We start from the raw sequence: 14,755 nt of genomic DNA, 5'->3' as shown, positions 1-14,755 counted from the left end.
AAAAAAAAAAAAAAAAAAAAAAGCAAGAATAATCTTCTAGGATCTTAAAGTCCTTAGGGTTTACATCCCTAAAAGAAATACCTGTCTTTTGGTCTTTATCAAAGTTTTTAATACCCTGGAAGAAGTGGTACAGATGGATGCTGTTAGAACCCAAACCTAATCCTGAGGAGGTTTTGTATTCTAAATTTAAGGCATGAACTCAAAGTTCATCATGATTTATTTTCCAGATTAAAAATTATACATATTTATCATAGAATATATGGAAAGTCAAATAAAATGTAAGGCAAAAATTGCCCACAATTCCATAATTTTAGATCCTTCTACATCCTTAATATAAACAATCAATTAATTGAAACAATGAATAGATATTTTCAGAAAAAAATAAAACTACTTTGATCTTTGGTTCACACAATGCACCAAAATAACTTTTAGTCTACAGGAAGTATTAAAAAGTTAAATGTAAAAAATTAAACTGTAAGAGAAAAACCAAAGAAAGTATAGCTGTTTTTTAAAAAGTCTCTGGATAGGCAGGAATTTTTATAAACGTAAAAGCAATCAAAGTGTCAAAAAGTAAAAATTGATGGGTTACTATCTAAAAATTAAAACTTGTTTTATTTCAAAAACCATCATTTATAAAATTAAGAGAAAACAAAAACTTGAAAAAGTACTTTTCATTAAAATGTTCAGTGGTTTACTATCTAATATATAAGGCAACGTAATTAATAAGAAAAGCACTTCCTCCATGAAAGACAAATGAGCAAGGGACATTACCAAATAATTAATAAGAAAAACTCTTCAGATGCTCAAATACATTGCACTTCTGGAATTTTAATCTTAGAAAAACTGTTGTGATTACAGCGTTATTTATATAATGAAAAAAGAAACTGTCTAAAAGGTTGTTCAAATAAATGGTTACACAAACTATGGTTCCAAAAATTCACATAATAGACTATTATGCAGTATTTTAAAAACATACATAGGAAGTGTTTTTAATGACATAAGAAATGTTTATGATGTGATATTTAGTTAAAAAACAAGAATCAGAATTCTGTATGGTATAATTTGAACATATAAGGAGAAAAATACATAGGAAAAATATAAGAACATACACAAACATGATAATTATGGAATTATTTTTCTATACTTAAACATTTCCAAAAGTGGGAATACATTATAGTCAGCAAGAAAATAAATATATAAAATTACTTTTCTTGTAATTCCATTGTCCTTAACTCACCATGATATTATCTTCAACTTCTGCTCTTATATATGGCCCCAGGAGTCCCAAATGTTCATTTAGTTCTCCACGGTATAAGGGCTGAGTAAAGGAGCCATCAGTAAATTCCTGGAAAACAACTTTCTTGAACTGAGGGACACTGCCACTCTGAGCCCTGGAGAAAAGAAAGCAGAGGAAAAGCAATAATTTTATGTACCAAGTGGGTAGACATGCCTCACATCCTCATTTTCCTAGGTGTCTGAGAAGCATTTTGCATAGTTAACCACTTTATCTTCCTTGAAATATACTCTTGCCAAGCTTTATTAGTATGTAAGTTCCATGAAAACTGGGGTTTTGTCTATTTTGTTCACTGTTGTATTCCCAGCACCTGTAATGGTGCTTGGCACAAAGTAGTTGCTCAAAAAATATTTGTTGAACGTTGAATGAATGTAGAGTTTATAAACATACTCCAAATATAAGAGAGTCCCATGGTCAAGCCCTTGGACCTCTTTTCTTTTTACTTTTAAAAATCCTATTAAAATTGTGAACTAAAAAAAATTGTGAACTAAAACATGTACAATAAAGTGCATAAAACACAAATGCCTTTGGTACAAAAATGCAATCATCACCCAGATCAGTAACATTGCCAATAACCCACAAGACTCACTGAATGTCCCTTTTCAATCATACTCTCTCCCTTCCCACTGAAGGTATCCACCATTCTGATCTTTATGATAATCATACATCCTTTAAAAATATAGTTTAGTTTTGCCTGTTTTGAAGTGTGTAAATAAAACATACTACATATATTCTTTTGTTTCTTCTTTCACTTAGCATTCTGGTTGTGAGATTCATCTATATTATTGTATGTAGCTATAGTTTGTTCATTCCTATTATTGTATAGTATTATATGAATATACCCTAATCACGGACATTTGAGTCGTTATAATCTTTGGCACTTTCAAATGGGCCTGCTAGAACCTTCTGGTACATATCTTTTGGTGAACATATATGTGCATTTCTGTTGGGCACATACATAGCGGTGGAATTGCTAGGTATGCATGTGTTCAACTTTGGTAGGTATTGCCACACTGTTCTCCAAAGCAGCTGCACCGTTTTCCATTTTCATTAGCAATGTATGAGAGTTCCATTTGCTCCAAATTATTACAAATACCTGGTATTGACTGTGTTTTTACATTTTTTGATGTTCTATCAGGTTGAGCATCTTTTCTTATGAGTAGCAGTCATTTGGACTTCCTCTTTTGTGGAGCACCTATCCAAGTTTTTTTTCTGCTAAGTTTTCTCTTGAATAATCTGCTTTTTTCTTTTTGAATCAAAAGAGTACCCTATACATCCTTGATTGCTGGAGAAGGAGGACACAGAGAAGCCTGTTAAAATCTATTATATAAGTTTCCTTTGTGTGTCCTTTGTGTTATGTATTGCAAACATTTACCATTCTGTGGCTACTCTTTTCATTCTTTTTATGTTATCTTTTGATGAGCATAAGTTTGTAATTTTAATGTGTGGAATTTATTTTAAAAATCCTTATTGGCTAGTGGTTTTTGTATCTTGATGTCAATTCTCTTTCTTTCCCTACCCTGTGGTTATTAATATATTCTTTTACTTTTTCTTTCTAAAATGTTTATGATTTTATATTTCAGTTTTAGACTTGTAATGCAACGTGAATGGATTTTTGTGTATGGTGTGAGTTAGGAATCCAATGTAATGTTTTGTCTATATAGATACCAACATTTTCCAGCATCTTTTATTGAAACTCTTCTTCTGTGACACCTTTGTCATAAATTAAGTGTCTATGTGAGCTAGACTAGTTTTGAATTTTCTATTCTATTTCATTTACCTGTTTGATTATCCCTATACCAATTGCTACATTGTTTTAATTATTATAGCTTTAAAATGAGTCTCAATATATTATACAACAATTACTCTCATCTTATTCTTCCTCTTCAAGAAGGACTTGGCTATTCGTAAACCTTTACATTGTCATATGTTTTCCAATTCATGTATGTGGTGTATCTTTAAAGTTTCTCAGTAGGTAAGTCTTTATCAGCAGTGTGAAAATGGACTAATACAGGATCCTTTACAGATTAGATGTTAATGTAAGAAAAAAAGAGTTGGAGAACTTCAAGGTCTGTGGACTGAATAACTGAAATAGGAAATGGTTTTATTTATTTATTTATTTATTTGAGACCAAGTCTGACTCTGTCACCCAGGCTGGAGTGCAGTGAGGCCATCTCAGCTCACTGCAACCTTCGCCTCCCCAGTTCAAGCGATTCTCGTGCCTCAGCCTCCTGAGTAGCTGGGACTACAGGTGTGCACCACCATGCCTGGCTAATTTTTGTATTTTTAATAGAGATGAGCTTTCGCCATGTTGCCCAGGCTTATCTTGAACTCCCGGGCTCAACCAATCCACTTGCCTCAGCTTCCCCAACTGCTGGGATTACAGGAGTGAGCCACTATGCCTGGCCAGGAATGGCTTTTGATTGCCATGGAGAAGGCTGGGCAATCAGCAGGTTTGGGGAAAGGGTAGGAATTAAGAGTCTAATTGTGTACATGTTAAGGTAGGGAGTTGATATGTGAATTTTGACTTCAGGAGAGAGATCTGAGAATATCTCCAGATATTCAACTGGAATTATCTGCAGATAGATAGTACTTAAAATCATGAGGCTAAACAATATCATCACAGAGTGAGTAAAAACACAATAAAGGAGAAGTTGGACAACTAATCCCTGGAGCACTCTAACCTTTAAAGATTAGGGGGATGAAGAAGGACTCACAAAGTTGACAAAGATTGGCAGTGAGTTTAGTAGAAAAGTGAAGAAAAGTGGTGTTAGAGAAACCAAGTGAGAACCTGTATCAAGGATGGAGTAATCCCCTCTCAAATATTACTGAGAATTCAAATAAGATGAGGACTAGGAATTAGTAATGTAAAGATCAATAATGACCTTGAAAATGTAGTTCTTATAAAATAATAGCAGTAACAACTTCTTTGGGGTGGGTTAAAGAGGAGAGAATGGCAGGAAAAGATGCAAAGGCTGCAAGCAGGGACAATTATTTTAAGACGATTTCTGTAAAGATAGGGGAGGAAATAATAGCATAATTGATATTGATGAGATTAATCTAGTGGAGAGAGAAATTGATGATGTAAGGGAGAAACGGAGAAATTGCTGGAGCAACATTTTTTATGAAGGGAGAAGAGATGGGAATCAAGTACAAAACTGGAGAGGTTGGCCTTAGGAGCACAGATATTCTATTTATTGTAATAAGTGTGCAGGCAGAGTATATGGGTACAAATGCCAGTAAATGTGATGCTGGGAGTCTATGGAGGTTCATTGAACAGCATCAGCTAAGAGTGAAAATGGGCATTGGAGAATGGAAAAAAGGTGTTTGAGATGTAAGGAAAACACAGAAAATCCTAAGATAGAGGTCCAGGAGAATGAGAAAGTCAGTGGACTAGGGCAATATTCTATGGTTGCTGTGCAGCAATAAGGGCTTAGTTGAGCTAGAAAGCAAGGTGGGAAAGTGACAAGTCATGCTCGTCCCTTCTTGTTCCTCAAACATGCTAAACTTTTTCCATTCTCAGGGCCTTTGCATTTTCTGTTCCCTCTGTCTGGAAACGTCTTCTCTCAGAGCTCCATCAGCTGGCCTCTTATCATCATTTGGGTCTCAACTCCTCAAAGATGATTTCTGTGACCACCACAGCTAATGTAACACTCTACCATATTACTCTATCATATTATCCTCTCTATCATATTATTCTATTCTATCTTCTGAATAACACCATTGAGATTACCTTATTTAGTTTGGTACTAACTTGTCTCTTGCTGTTTCCAACAGAATATAAGCTCCTGCTGTGCTGCACTCCAATGTGTACAAAAGTGTCTGGCATGTAGCAGGTGCTCCATAAATATTTGCTGACTGACTGACTCTCCTTATGTTTATATTCCACATTTCTCTGTGCTACTTGACCACTCAACCTCCCTCTACTCACCTAAAAATAAAATCCTCCTACTTTGCCCTCTGGATCCCCAGTATCATGAAAACCAATCCTCCACAAGTCCTTAACCTCTTTAACATGAACTTACTTCTTCTGCCTCGCTTAAAGTTCTCTGATGAGACTAAGATCTCCCCTGTAGCTCATAAGGTTGATAGGTGAGGTTGACTTTCTTCCTGCTCCCCATTGCTCCTTCTTGACCCTGATTCCTCTACCCTCTTGTAAACCTCTCTTCTATCTCACCAGAGTAAGAGTTTCAAGCCACCTTGATTTTTCATCCTCTAACTCTCATTGTTGGTATCATCATCTGGTAAAGTCAAATGTCACAAGAGCAGAGCAAAGGAGTAACCAATGAATTCATACCTGTTTCTTAGAACATGCGGAGAACTACTCATCCCATAATCCCAGAGCCGCTCCACTGCAGCAATAAAATAGTGTCGTGTTTTCTTCTGAAAGCTGCGGGGGCTCTGATTTTCATCCTCACCATAAATGTCAAAATCTTCCTTCTTCATTTCAACTGAGATGGTATCATCATAGTCAATTTCCTCTTGATCTGACTGAAGAGTATTAAGAGTTATTTCCCTTTGATGACGTTTCAAGACTGGTGGGTTTTGAGAGCACAGCCTTTCAGTCCCACCTTGCTTTGCCCAGGTGACTTCTATTTGGGGCTCATTTTGTTCCTCATTTATTGCTGCTATTGTATGATTGCTTTCACAAGGGTTCAGGGGCAAAATGGTATCCTTTTTCTTAAAAGCTGTGTTTTCTGGTGACTTCTCTTGGAATTTCCACTCTTCTTTTGGTATCCGAGCACCATAATGGTTATCCCAAGCAAGAGGACCCAATAGCTTGGAAGGAGTCTTTGCAGAGCTTTCTGTTGCTCCTCTCAGAAAGGGAATTTTTCCAGGTCTATTTGCTTCCTTCCACTTAATCGCTCCCTCTGTTTCCTGAAGAAGGCTCCCTTCCACGAGATCCATATGGCTGGGAAACCCACTGCTAGTTTCTGTAGGGAAAAGGTCCTTCTGATAAATGTGAACTTTTGGAAGCAATTCAACTTTGCCAGATGTTTCGGGCAAGCCTGGTTTCAAGAAAACAGTGTTCTCAACTTTCTTGTACGTGACTGAATTTGTGGCACTTGTCACCAGGGAGCCAACCTCTTTTTGATCACCAATCATCTCCAAGGTTAGAATAGCTAAAGAAAGGTTATTTTTTTTGACTCCTTGTAAGAAATGACTGCTTTCTTGGACCCCAGAATCTTTCTTTCTGTAAGATGGTGCTGGAAGATGAGAAAAGTTGTCTTGGAATAGGACCCTGGTCAGATCTATAGGTCTACTAGATGGAAATGATGATACCTTTGCAATGGGTAATGGAGATCTATTTGCTTGAGTGATGCTGTGACTCCTCGTAAGATAATCTGATAAGGGAGACTGAGTAATGGCTCCTTTCTCCTTCTCATTGTAGTCTACCTGTGTGAGGGTGCTTGGGGTCAAATGTTTCATGTTTTTGGACCACTGGGTTGAGGTGTCCTCCACAATTAGCCTTTTTTCAAGTTCTGTTTCTTCTAGTGGGAGTCTGAATTGTTTCAAAGCTCTCTTACCATGTTGCGTGACAAAATTCTGCTGGCTTGGCTTAGGAGATATCCTTGTGGTGTGTGGATATTTCTCTACAATTTGCTTGGTTTGATTTCCCAAAGCTTTCAAGTTTTCTTCTTCCCCCTTTTTTGAGAAATGAGCCATGTGTTTCTTTGTTCTATTTGTTGAATCATTTAATGACCTAAAATCTTGAAGTACTGGAGCATATGCCCCCTCATATGAACCTTCTACATTTTGCCTAGTGCTCAGTAAGAAAAGGTTCTTCATGAAATTCTTAGTGCCAGTCACTGTATGTATCTGAGGCAAAACTACATTATCTTGGATTAATGTTTCCTTTCTTTCTATTTCTTCCTGAATTTTTTTTTCTTGATTGTGTGTATTATTTTCATGTAAATTATCCAAGTTAGTAAGAAATAGGTTTCTGCTGCTTGGAAAAACTATCTCTTTGAGTCCTACGTCCTTTGTAAGTTCACCCTTTCCTACTACCACTTTATTTTTCTCAGACAAGAAATTCTGACCTTCCACAGAGTTTTCTGGTCCTAAGGATATGAATAGTTTTGGACTGGGGCCTTGCCCAGAGTTCAGGGAGTTCTTTCCATGAGTCCTTTGTATCCAATTTGCTGATTCTGGTAAGAATAGCATCTTAAAGAAAGACATATCTGGATTTTCTGCATCTGGTAGTATGGGGCCCTCTATTTTTTGTTGGACCATTTCCATGTTTTTCGATGAAGTAGTTTTATTTGACATATGATTTAGCCTCAAAGCTGTAGTATTTTTGTCCATAAGCATTCTGTCATGAATCAAAGGTGTCACTTTTTGAAACTCAGTATCACTTTCTAATATATTTTGCCAGACTGATGGACTATTCTCAACTAATAATGATGGGCGATCAATGTGAGTCTTTCTATTAGTTGCTGAATTATTGGAAGTTTTGTTTATCTTTAACAAAGAGATGCTAACTTTGAATAAGGCATTATCTTTAGTCAACAAAGCAGGTCCATAAGCTCTTTTCTCTTTAAATAACCTACCACTCTCTGTTGACCATACATTTTTTCCCCATGAACTTTCTTGGCTATTCATTAAACCTGATTCTAACAACTTTGAATCATTATTTTCTTCACTCAAACTCAGAGGTCCACCAGACTCAATAAGGGGAGATGACTTTTTGCCAAATAGAGTGGTATCTAATTGACTATCATAATGAACTGGCATATTTGGGGGTCCTAAGGAACTTGTATTATCATTACCTGCTGCCAAATTGTCTGATGGAATTGTTGAAATCAGATTATTTGATGAACTAGAAACTTTAAAATCAAGTTTCTTCAACTCTGTTGCTACAGTTGTCCCCAGTTTCTCATTTAATCTTAATTGGAGGTCTGGCTCAGGGGTAAATACCATGTCCCCACTGTGATGGGGCTGTGGCCTGAGGTGTGTCATTTTAGACAGGTTGTTATTAGTGTCTATCGCTCCAGGTGATGGATCATCAGAAAAAGTCTCATATTCGGCTTCTTGGAGATCAGATAAGGATAGTCCATGTGGAGTAGGACTCTGTCGCAAGAGCATCAGCAAATCACTAGAGGAGACATTCTGTACTTTAGGCATTGGTGTTCTGTGTGCAAACAAAGGGTCAGTCTTCTCTATGTCATTTTCTGGAATTGTGGTGGCATTAAATTGCTTTTGCCTAGGGCTAGGGTGTCTCGAATTCTGGGAGAAACTTCTTGGCTCAATGGCATTGTTTTTACTCAGCAAGTATGTTGAAATATCTTCATAACTGTCCTCGTAATAATCACCAGTGTTCTTGTCACAACTAGAAACCTTCAGTAAGGCGGTCATGCCTCTGTTCCGAAAGTCTGAGTTGTGGCACCCCAGAATCCATAGGCCTGGAGATGAGGAAGAATAAGACTCTGGTTACTCATAACACAGATTCTAAAACGTTCTGGTAGAGGTTCTCTCCCATTCCCAGATAAATGAAAAAAATACTAGTCAGTATCATTATATCACAGGTCATTGGATTAAATCCCTGGAACATGTAATATAAAAGTGGTGTTTGCATTGCTGCTGTTGTTCTATGCCTGTTTGTGACCATAAGATAAGACTGTGATAAAAATGAATAGATATTGGGATTAAAATGGGGAAATGTAATTAATATACACAATAGTGGAGGGTCTTAATAGTGACACAGAACTCTGAATATGACAGTGATTTAATTCAGGAAAGTATATTAGCTAGATGTTATTGCTATATCACATAGTGGCACAGGTTCCTCTTGAATCCATCAGATTGCCTGGATTCAAATCCCAGTTCTACCATTCACCAGCCATGTGACTCTGAGAAAGTTACTTAAGCTTTCTGAACAATAGGTTTCTAATTTGCAAATGAAGCTAATAGTATCTACCTCATCATATAATACAATGAAATCACATAACACAATACCTAGCATCCACCGTCACCTACTTGCAGAATACGTAAGCACAAGGAAGAAGCATTTAGGTCTAGGATCCAGCTAATATAAAATTCTACCATGATACTAGCAATAGTAATTTCTACCATGGCTGGGCATGGTGGCTCACGCCTGTAATCCCAGCACTTTGGGAGGCTGAGGCGGGTGGATCATGAGGTCAGGAGATGGAGACCATCCTGGCTAACACAGTGAAACCCTGTCTCTACTAAAAATACAAAAAATTAGCCAGGCATGGTGGTGCATGCCTGTAGTCCCAGCTTACTCGGGTGGCTGAAGCAGGAGAATGGCGTGAACCCAGAGGCGGAGCTTGCAGTGAGCCCAGATTGCACGCCACTGTACTCTAGCCTGGGTGACAGCGAGACTCCGTCTCAAAAAATAAAATAAAATAAAATAAAATAAAATAAAATAAAATAAAATAAAAATAAAAAATAAAATTTCTACCGTGAACAAGATTAGCTGAGTGAAGGAATGCAATAAATTATAATAGGCTAATTCCATGGTGGTAAAGTAGATGCATAAACGTAAGAGACAAGATACACCTTTACCAAACTACCCGTTGGGTACCTCAACAGCCTTGTCATTTCACATAGTCTTTGCAGGGAAGATCTTAACTGTATCTACCTTCTCCTCAAGGGAAGATGCTCCCAAAAGCCCTGTGAATGCCTACATTCTATGTGCAGCCAAATTATCAATCAAGTGGCAAAGGAGAATAAAAACATATTCTAACATATAAAGACTCAGAAAATCTACCTCAAATGTCACCATTCTCAGGAAGTGATTACGGAATGTTTGCCACCAAAATAAAGGAGTATATCAAACAAGAGAAAGACCTGGTATCCAAGAACCAGGTACCTATCCTGAGGGAGGGTAAATAAAAGTCCCAAGTTGATAACTGAGCCTCAGGCCCAGAGAGAACCAGCTCAGACTGCAGTAGGGGGATGCATGCCTCTAGGCGGTCAATCTGTAAGCAAAAAGGAATACATCATATGATGGAACTCTTGAAAAAAAGGATAATTCAAAGGAAGACATTATAAGAAAAACAGGGAAACAATGAAAGATTCTGGTTAAACTAGTTACCAAAATGGACTTTTACTTACCCTCCCCTCTGAGAAGGGCCTGGTATTAGGAATGGTGATCAAGCTGGAGTTTAGTTTTAACTGCTTGGGTTAAAATTTTGTAATGAAAATATCTTTTTGTATTGTATGTGTGACTAATGGTAAATTTAAAACGTTATAATTAATTAACACATTTCAATCCAAGTGCTTAAAGAAGAGTTGGTTGTTTGATGAAAAAGTCAATAAAATAAATAGCCAAACAAAAATTAAGAAATTTTACATATACAAAATTTAAGAAAAGAGACATAATTACAGACACAAAGAAAATGAAAATAATTGTAATTCCCTTGGAGACACCTCAGCTGTCAATCTCCTCCTCCAACTTTTGACACAAGTACAAGCTACCTGGCCAAGTTTGGGGTCTAGTCAGCACTACAAATACAGTTCAGTCTCTGCCTCTGTGATCAAACCAGGGCTTTCACTGAACTAATTAATTCTGTAAGCTATTATCCGATCTTGGAACTAGTAATACTACCAAAGCAACTCAGAGAGACAGAGCCCAGCTGATCACATCCTGCACAGACAGTAAAGGAAGTAAGAGGAGAGAAGCTACCATAGAAGACATATAAAAGCCCAGTAGAAACTAGATATTGGACTGGGGTTAGTTTATCTTAACCTTTCTTCTAGTTGTTGAGTTGAGAAGGGAATTCAACATCCATTAAGTAGACAGAGAGTTAAGCTAAGAGCATGCCACTTATCTTCTCTGCTAGCAAACCTTGATCAGAACATTTTTGTACCTTGTTTAAGGATAAGAGAAAACATGCAATGTATAAAGATACTACAGAACAGGGAGAAGGAAACAGAAGTCAGGAAACTTAGAAGCAATACCTACTTTTGAAAGTAATCCACTGCAGATTCTAGAGGAAAAGTAAGAACAAATATCTTGCCATGCTAAAACACAAGAAGACACAGCTTCCATAATTTAAAACCACAAAGACATAGCTTCTATAATTTAAGACTGGAAAGGACATACACAAGATGAAATGGTAGTTCAGCTAGACGAAATAGAAAAGTATAATTATAAGAAAACTTAACACAAAACAAGAGATGATCAGTTTGTGTGTGTATGGGTTCCAATAAAGCCTTACAAAAACAGACAAGAGACCAGACTACCCAAGGCCCATAGTTTGCCCACTCCTGAGGTAGATGGTCACCCACTGTGCCTTTCATGGGGTTTCAAAAGATGACCAGTGTTTAAAATGGCAAAGAAAGGTCTGGTCTTTCTTCTTGCTCCTTTCAGAAATTGCTGCAAATAATTAAAGACAGAGCACAATTAAGCTGGAAGATATCTGAAGCCATGAAACCACAAAATAGAAGTATAGTTAATATAAAATGGGTGTCAAAAGATACAAAGAGTGGATGCTCATGGCTGGCAGATTTCAGAAAAGTCCAAGAAGACATACTTCTTCATATCTTATACCTCCATATCTTCCCCATTTTTTATATCAAAGTCTCATTATTCCTCCTACTTCAGCCTCCCAAAGTGCTGGGATTACAGGCATGAGCCACTGCTCCTGGCCTTGTTTCTTTCTTCTATCAAGGTGTAAGTATGACACTTTGATATGAAAAACAGTCAGTCATTCATTATAACAATGGGATCAGGGTCTACAAGCTGGTATCGGTGGTTTTACTGGACTCCTTTCAACACAAGTCTCAAAAGGTAGGAAAGATGGGACCAGAACAAATAATCACACTGACAAGCCATTTTTGCAGTGAAAGTCTGTTTTGTAAGGTGGGGAGGGGAGGAAAGAAATTCTGAAATGTAAACACCTCTGCAGCTTTGATCTTGATGGGCTAGAGAGAAGTAAAGGCTGAAAACTCACACATAAAATCAATACCTTTCATAAGAGAATTCCTGCTAATCTAAAACTCACTCCTAATGCCTCATTGATATTAATATATCCACATAAACTTTCTGCAAAAAGTTTATTTAGGACAAACTCACCTTAATGATAAATAATAAGCAAAAAGGATCAAGATACTACAAGATAAAAGGAAGAAAGGAACAACAAGGCCAGGTGCAGTAGCTCATACTGGTAATCCCAGTACTTTGGGAAGCTGAGGTTGGAGGATTGCTTGAGACCAGGAGTTCAAGACCAGCCCAGGCAACAAAGCAAGACCCTGTCTCTACAAAATATAAAAAAGTTAGCCTGGCATGATGGTGCATGCCTGTAGTCCCACTACGTGGGAGGCTGAGGTGGGAGGATCACTTGAGCCCAGGAGATTGAGGCTACAGTGAGCCATGATGATACCACTTACTCCACCCTGGGCAACAGAGTGAGACCTTGTCTCAAAAAAAGAGAAAGGAACAACAAAAACAAATAAAAGAAGAGCAGTAATCAAAAAAGTGTTGCCAAGGAGAAGATAAAACTTGTAACCAAACATGCCACCATAATCTATGAGATTACCACATCTGAAAACCAAAGTCTAATGTAGAATTAGCTATAAGAATTTATAGAAGACATATGGGTCAATGGAACAGAATGGAGAGTTCAGAAACAAACTCTCACATTTATGGTCAATTGATTTTCAACAAGGGTGTCAAGATGACTTAATGGGAAAAGAATCATATTTTCAACAAATGGTGCCAGGACAACTGGGTATTTACATGCAAAAGATAAAAAAGAGGTTAGACCTCTTCTTCACATCATACACAAAAATTTATTCAAACTAGATCATAGACATATATGTAACAGCTATAACTGTCAAACTCTTAGAAGAAAATATGGAAGTAAATGTGGCCTTGGGCTAGGCAAAGCCTTCCTAGATGTGACATCAAAAGCACAAGTGACACAAGAATAAAAAGATAAATTGTATGCCATCTATGAGTTCATCAGTTAAGTCAACAACCCAGGAAACAATTATTGAAGTAAAAATAGGTCAGTAAATGTCAACAAAACTGAACAACTAGAAGGAAAAATAGTGAGAAAACAAACTAGAACAGCGCACTCAAGAACTGTGTGACAAATTGAACAGTATAACATATGTAAATGCAATACCAGAAGAAGAGAAAAAATTAGAAACAATATTTGAAGACACAGATGATAAATATTTTTCAAAATTAATGAGATACCAAATCACAGATTGAAGAAGCCTAGAGAATGCCAAAGTAGAACACACACACACATACACACAAATCAAAGTAAAGAGCTTGAAGGCATCCAGATTTTTTTAAAAAGATACATTATATACAGTTGAACACAAATGGGAATTACAGCAAACTTATTGTGAAAAACTATGCAAGTAGAAACAATGGAGTGGCATTTTTAACGTGCTGAGGGAAAATCAATAAAATAAAATGTAATAAAACAAAAACAACAACCACAAACCCAGAATTCTATACAAGGTGAATATATAATTCAAAAACAGAAATAAAGACTTTTCCGAGAAGCAAAACCTGACAAAATTAATTAACCAACAGACTTGCACTACAGAAAATGTTAAAAAAAAGACACACTGTAAATATAAGGATACAGATAGGTTGAAAAGAAAAGAATGGGAAACATATACCACACAAACATTAACCAAAATAAAGATGATAGTGCAGGTGCATAAATTTTAGACAATGCAGACGTTTAAGGCAACAAGTACTACTTCAGACAAAAAGGACATTTCACAAAGATGAAAGAATTGATCTAATAAGAATACAATCTTAAATTTGTAAGCACCTGATTTTATTTTGCCTTATTTATTTTGAAACATCTTACTAACAAATACAAACAGCAAAATAACAAACTCAACAATCATAGAGATGTCACAGTTTCCTCCATGTCTGTAAGAAACAGACAAAATATCAGGAAGTTTATGAGGATTTTAAAAACATGATAAAGCAACTTGACATAATAGACAAATATATGACACTCTACCCAACAACAGCAGAGACATATTTGTTTCAAATGCAGTGGGCTATTTATCAAATTAAATTATTTACTGGGCATACAGCAAGTCTCAACAAATTTCAAACGATTGAGATAATACAGAGTATGTTATGTGATCACAGTAAAACAAGTAAATCAGCAACAGAGAGAGAGCCAGAAAATCTCCATATGTTGGAAAAATAAAACACTGTAAAATAACTGTGAATAAAACAAGAAATAACGTAAAAATTATAAAATATTTTAAATTCAATGATAGTAAAAATATGACTCATCAAAATTTGTGATATGAGGTTAGAGCAGTATATAAAGATAAATTTATAGCTTTGTATGCACTTTTAAAAAGTAAGAAATGTTGAAAGTCGATGAACCAAGTTTTAATCTCAAGAAGTCAAGAAGAAAAAGAAAACTGAATCCAAAGAAAGTATTGGAATAATAACAAAAGACCAGAAATAAATGAAATGAAAAGCAAAATAAAAATAAAAAT

General features: G+C 36.4%; 1 protein-coding gene across 1 annotated transcript in view; it reads right to left on the bottom strand.

Annotated features, from left to right (window-relative positions):
- The window catches only part of F8 (coagulation factor VIII), a 196,566-nt gene that overhangs the window by 59,836 nt on the left and 121,975 nt on the right, over nucleotides 1–14,755 (bottom strand). The window contains exons 10-11 of the mRNA XM_026451334.1: nucleotides 5,592–8,697; nucleotides 1,238–1,391 (exon numbers count right to left, since the gene is read on the bottom strand). Of these exons, the coding sequence (XP_026307119.1) occupies nucleotides 1,238–1,391; nucleotides 5,592–8,697 (3,260 nt within the window). The remainder of the gene's footprint in view (nucleotides 1–1,237; nucleotides 1,392–5,591; nucleotides 8,698–14,755) is intronic.

Source organism: Piliocolobus tephrosceles, chromosome 12, assembly GCF_002776525.5.
Source record: "Piliocolobus tephrosceles isolate RC106 chromosome 12, ASM277652v3, whole genome shotgun sequence".
Classification (NCBI taxonomy): Eukaryota; Metazoa; Chordata; class Mammalia; order Primates; family Cercopithecidae; genus Piliocolobus; species Piliocolobus tephrosceles.
This window is presented reverse-complemented; position numbering and strand designations above follow the sequence as displayed.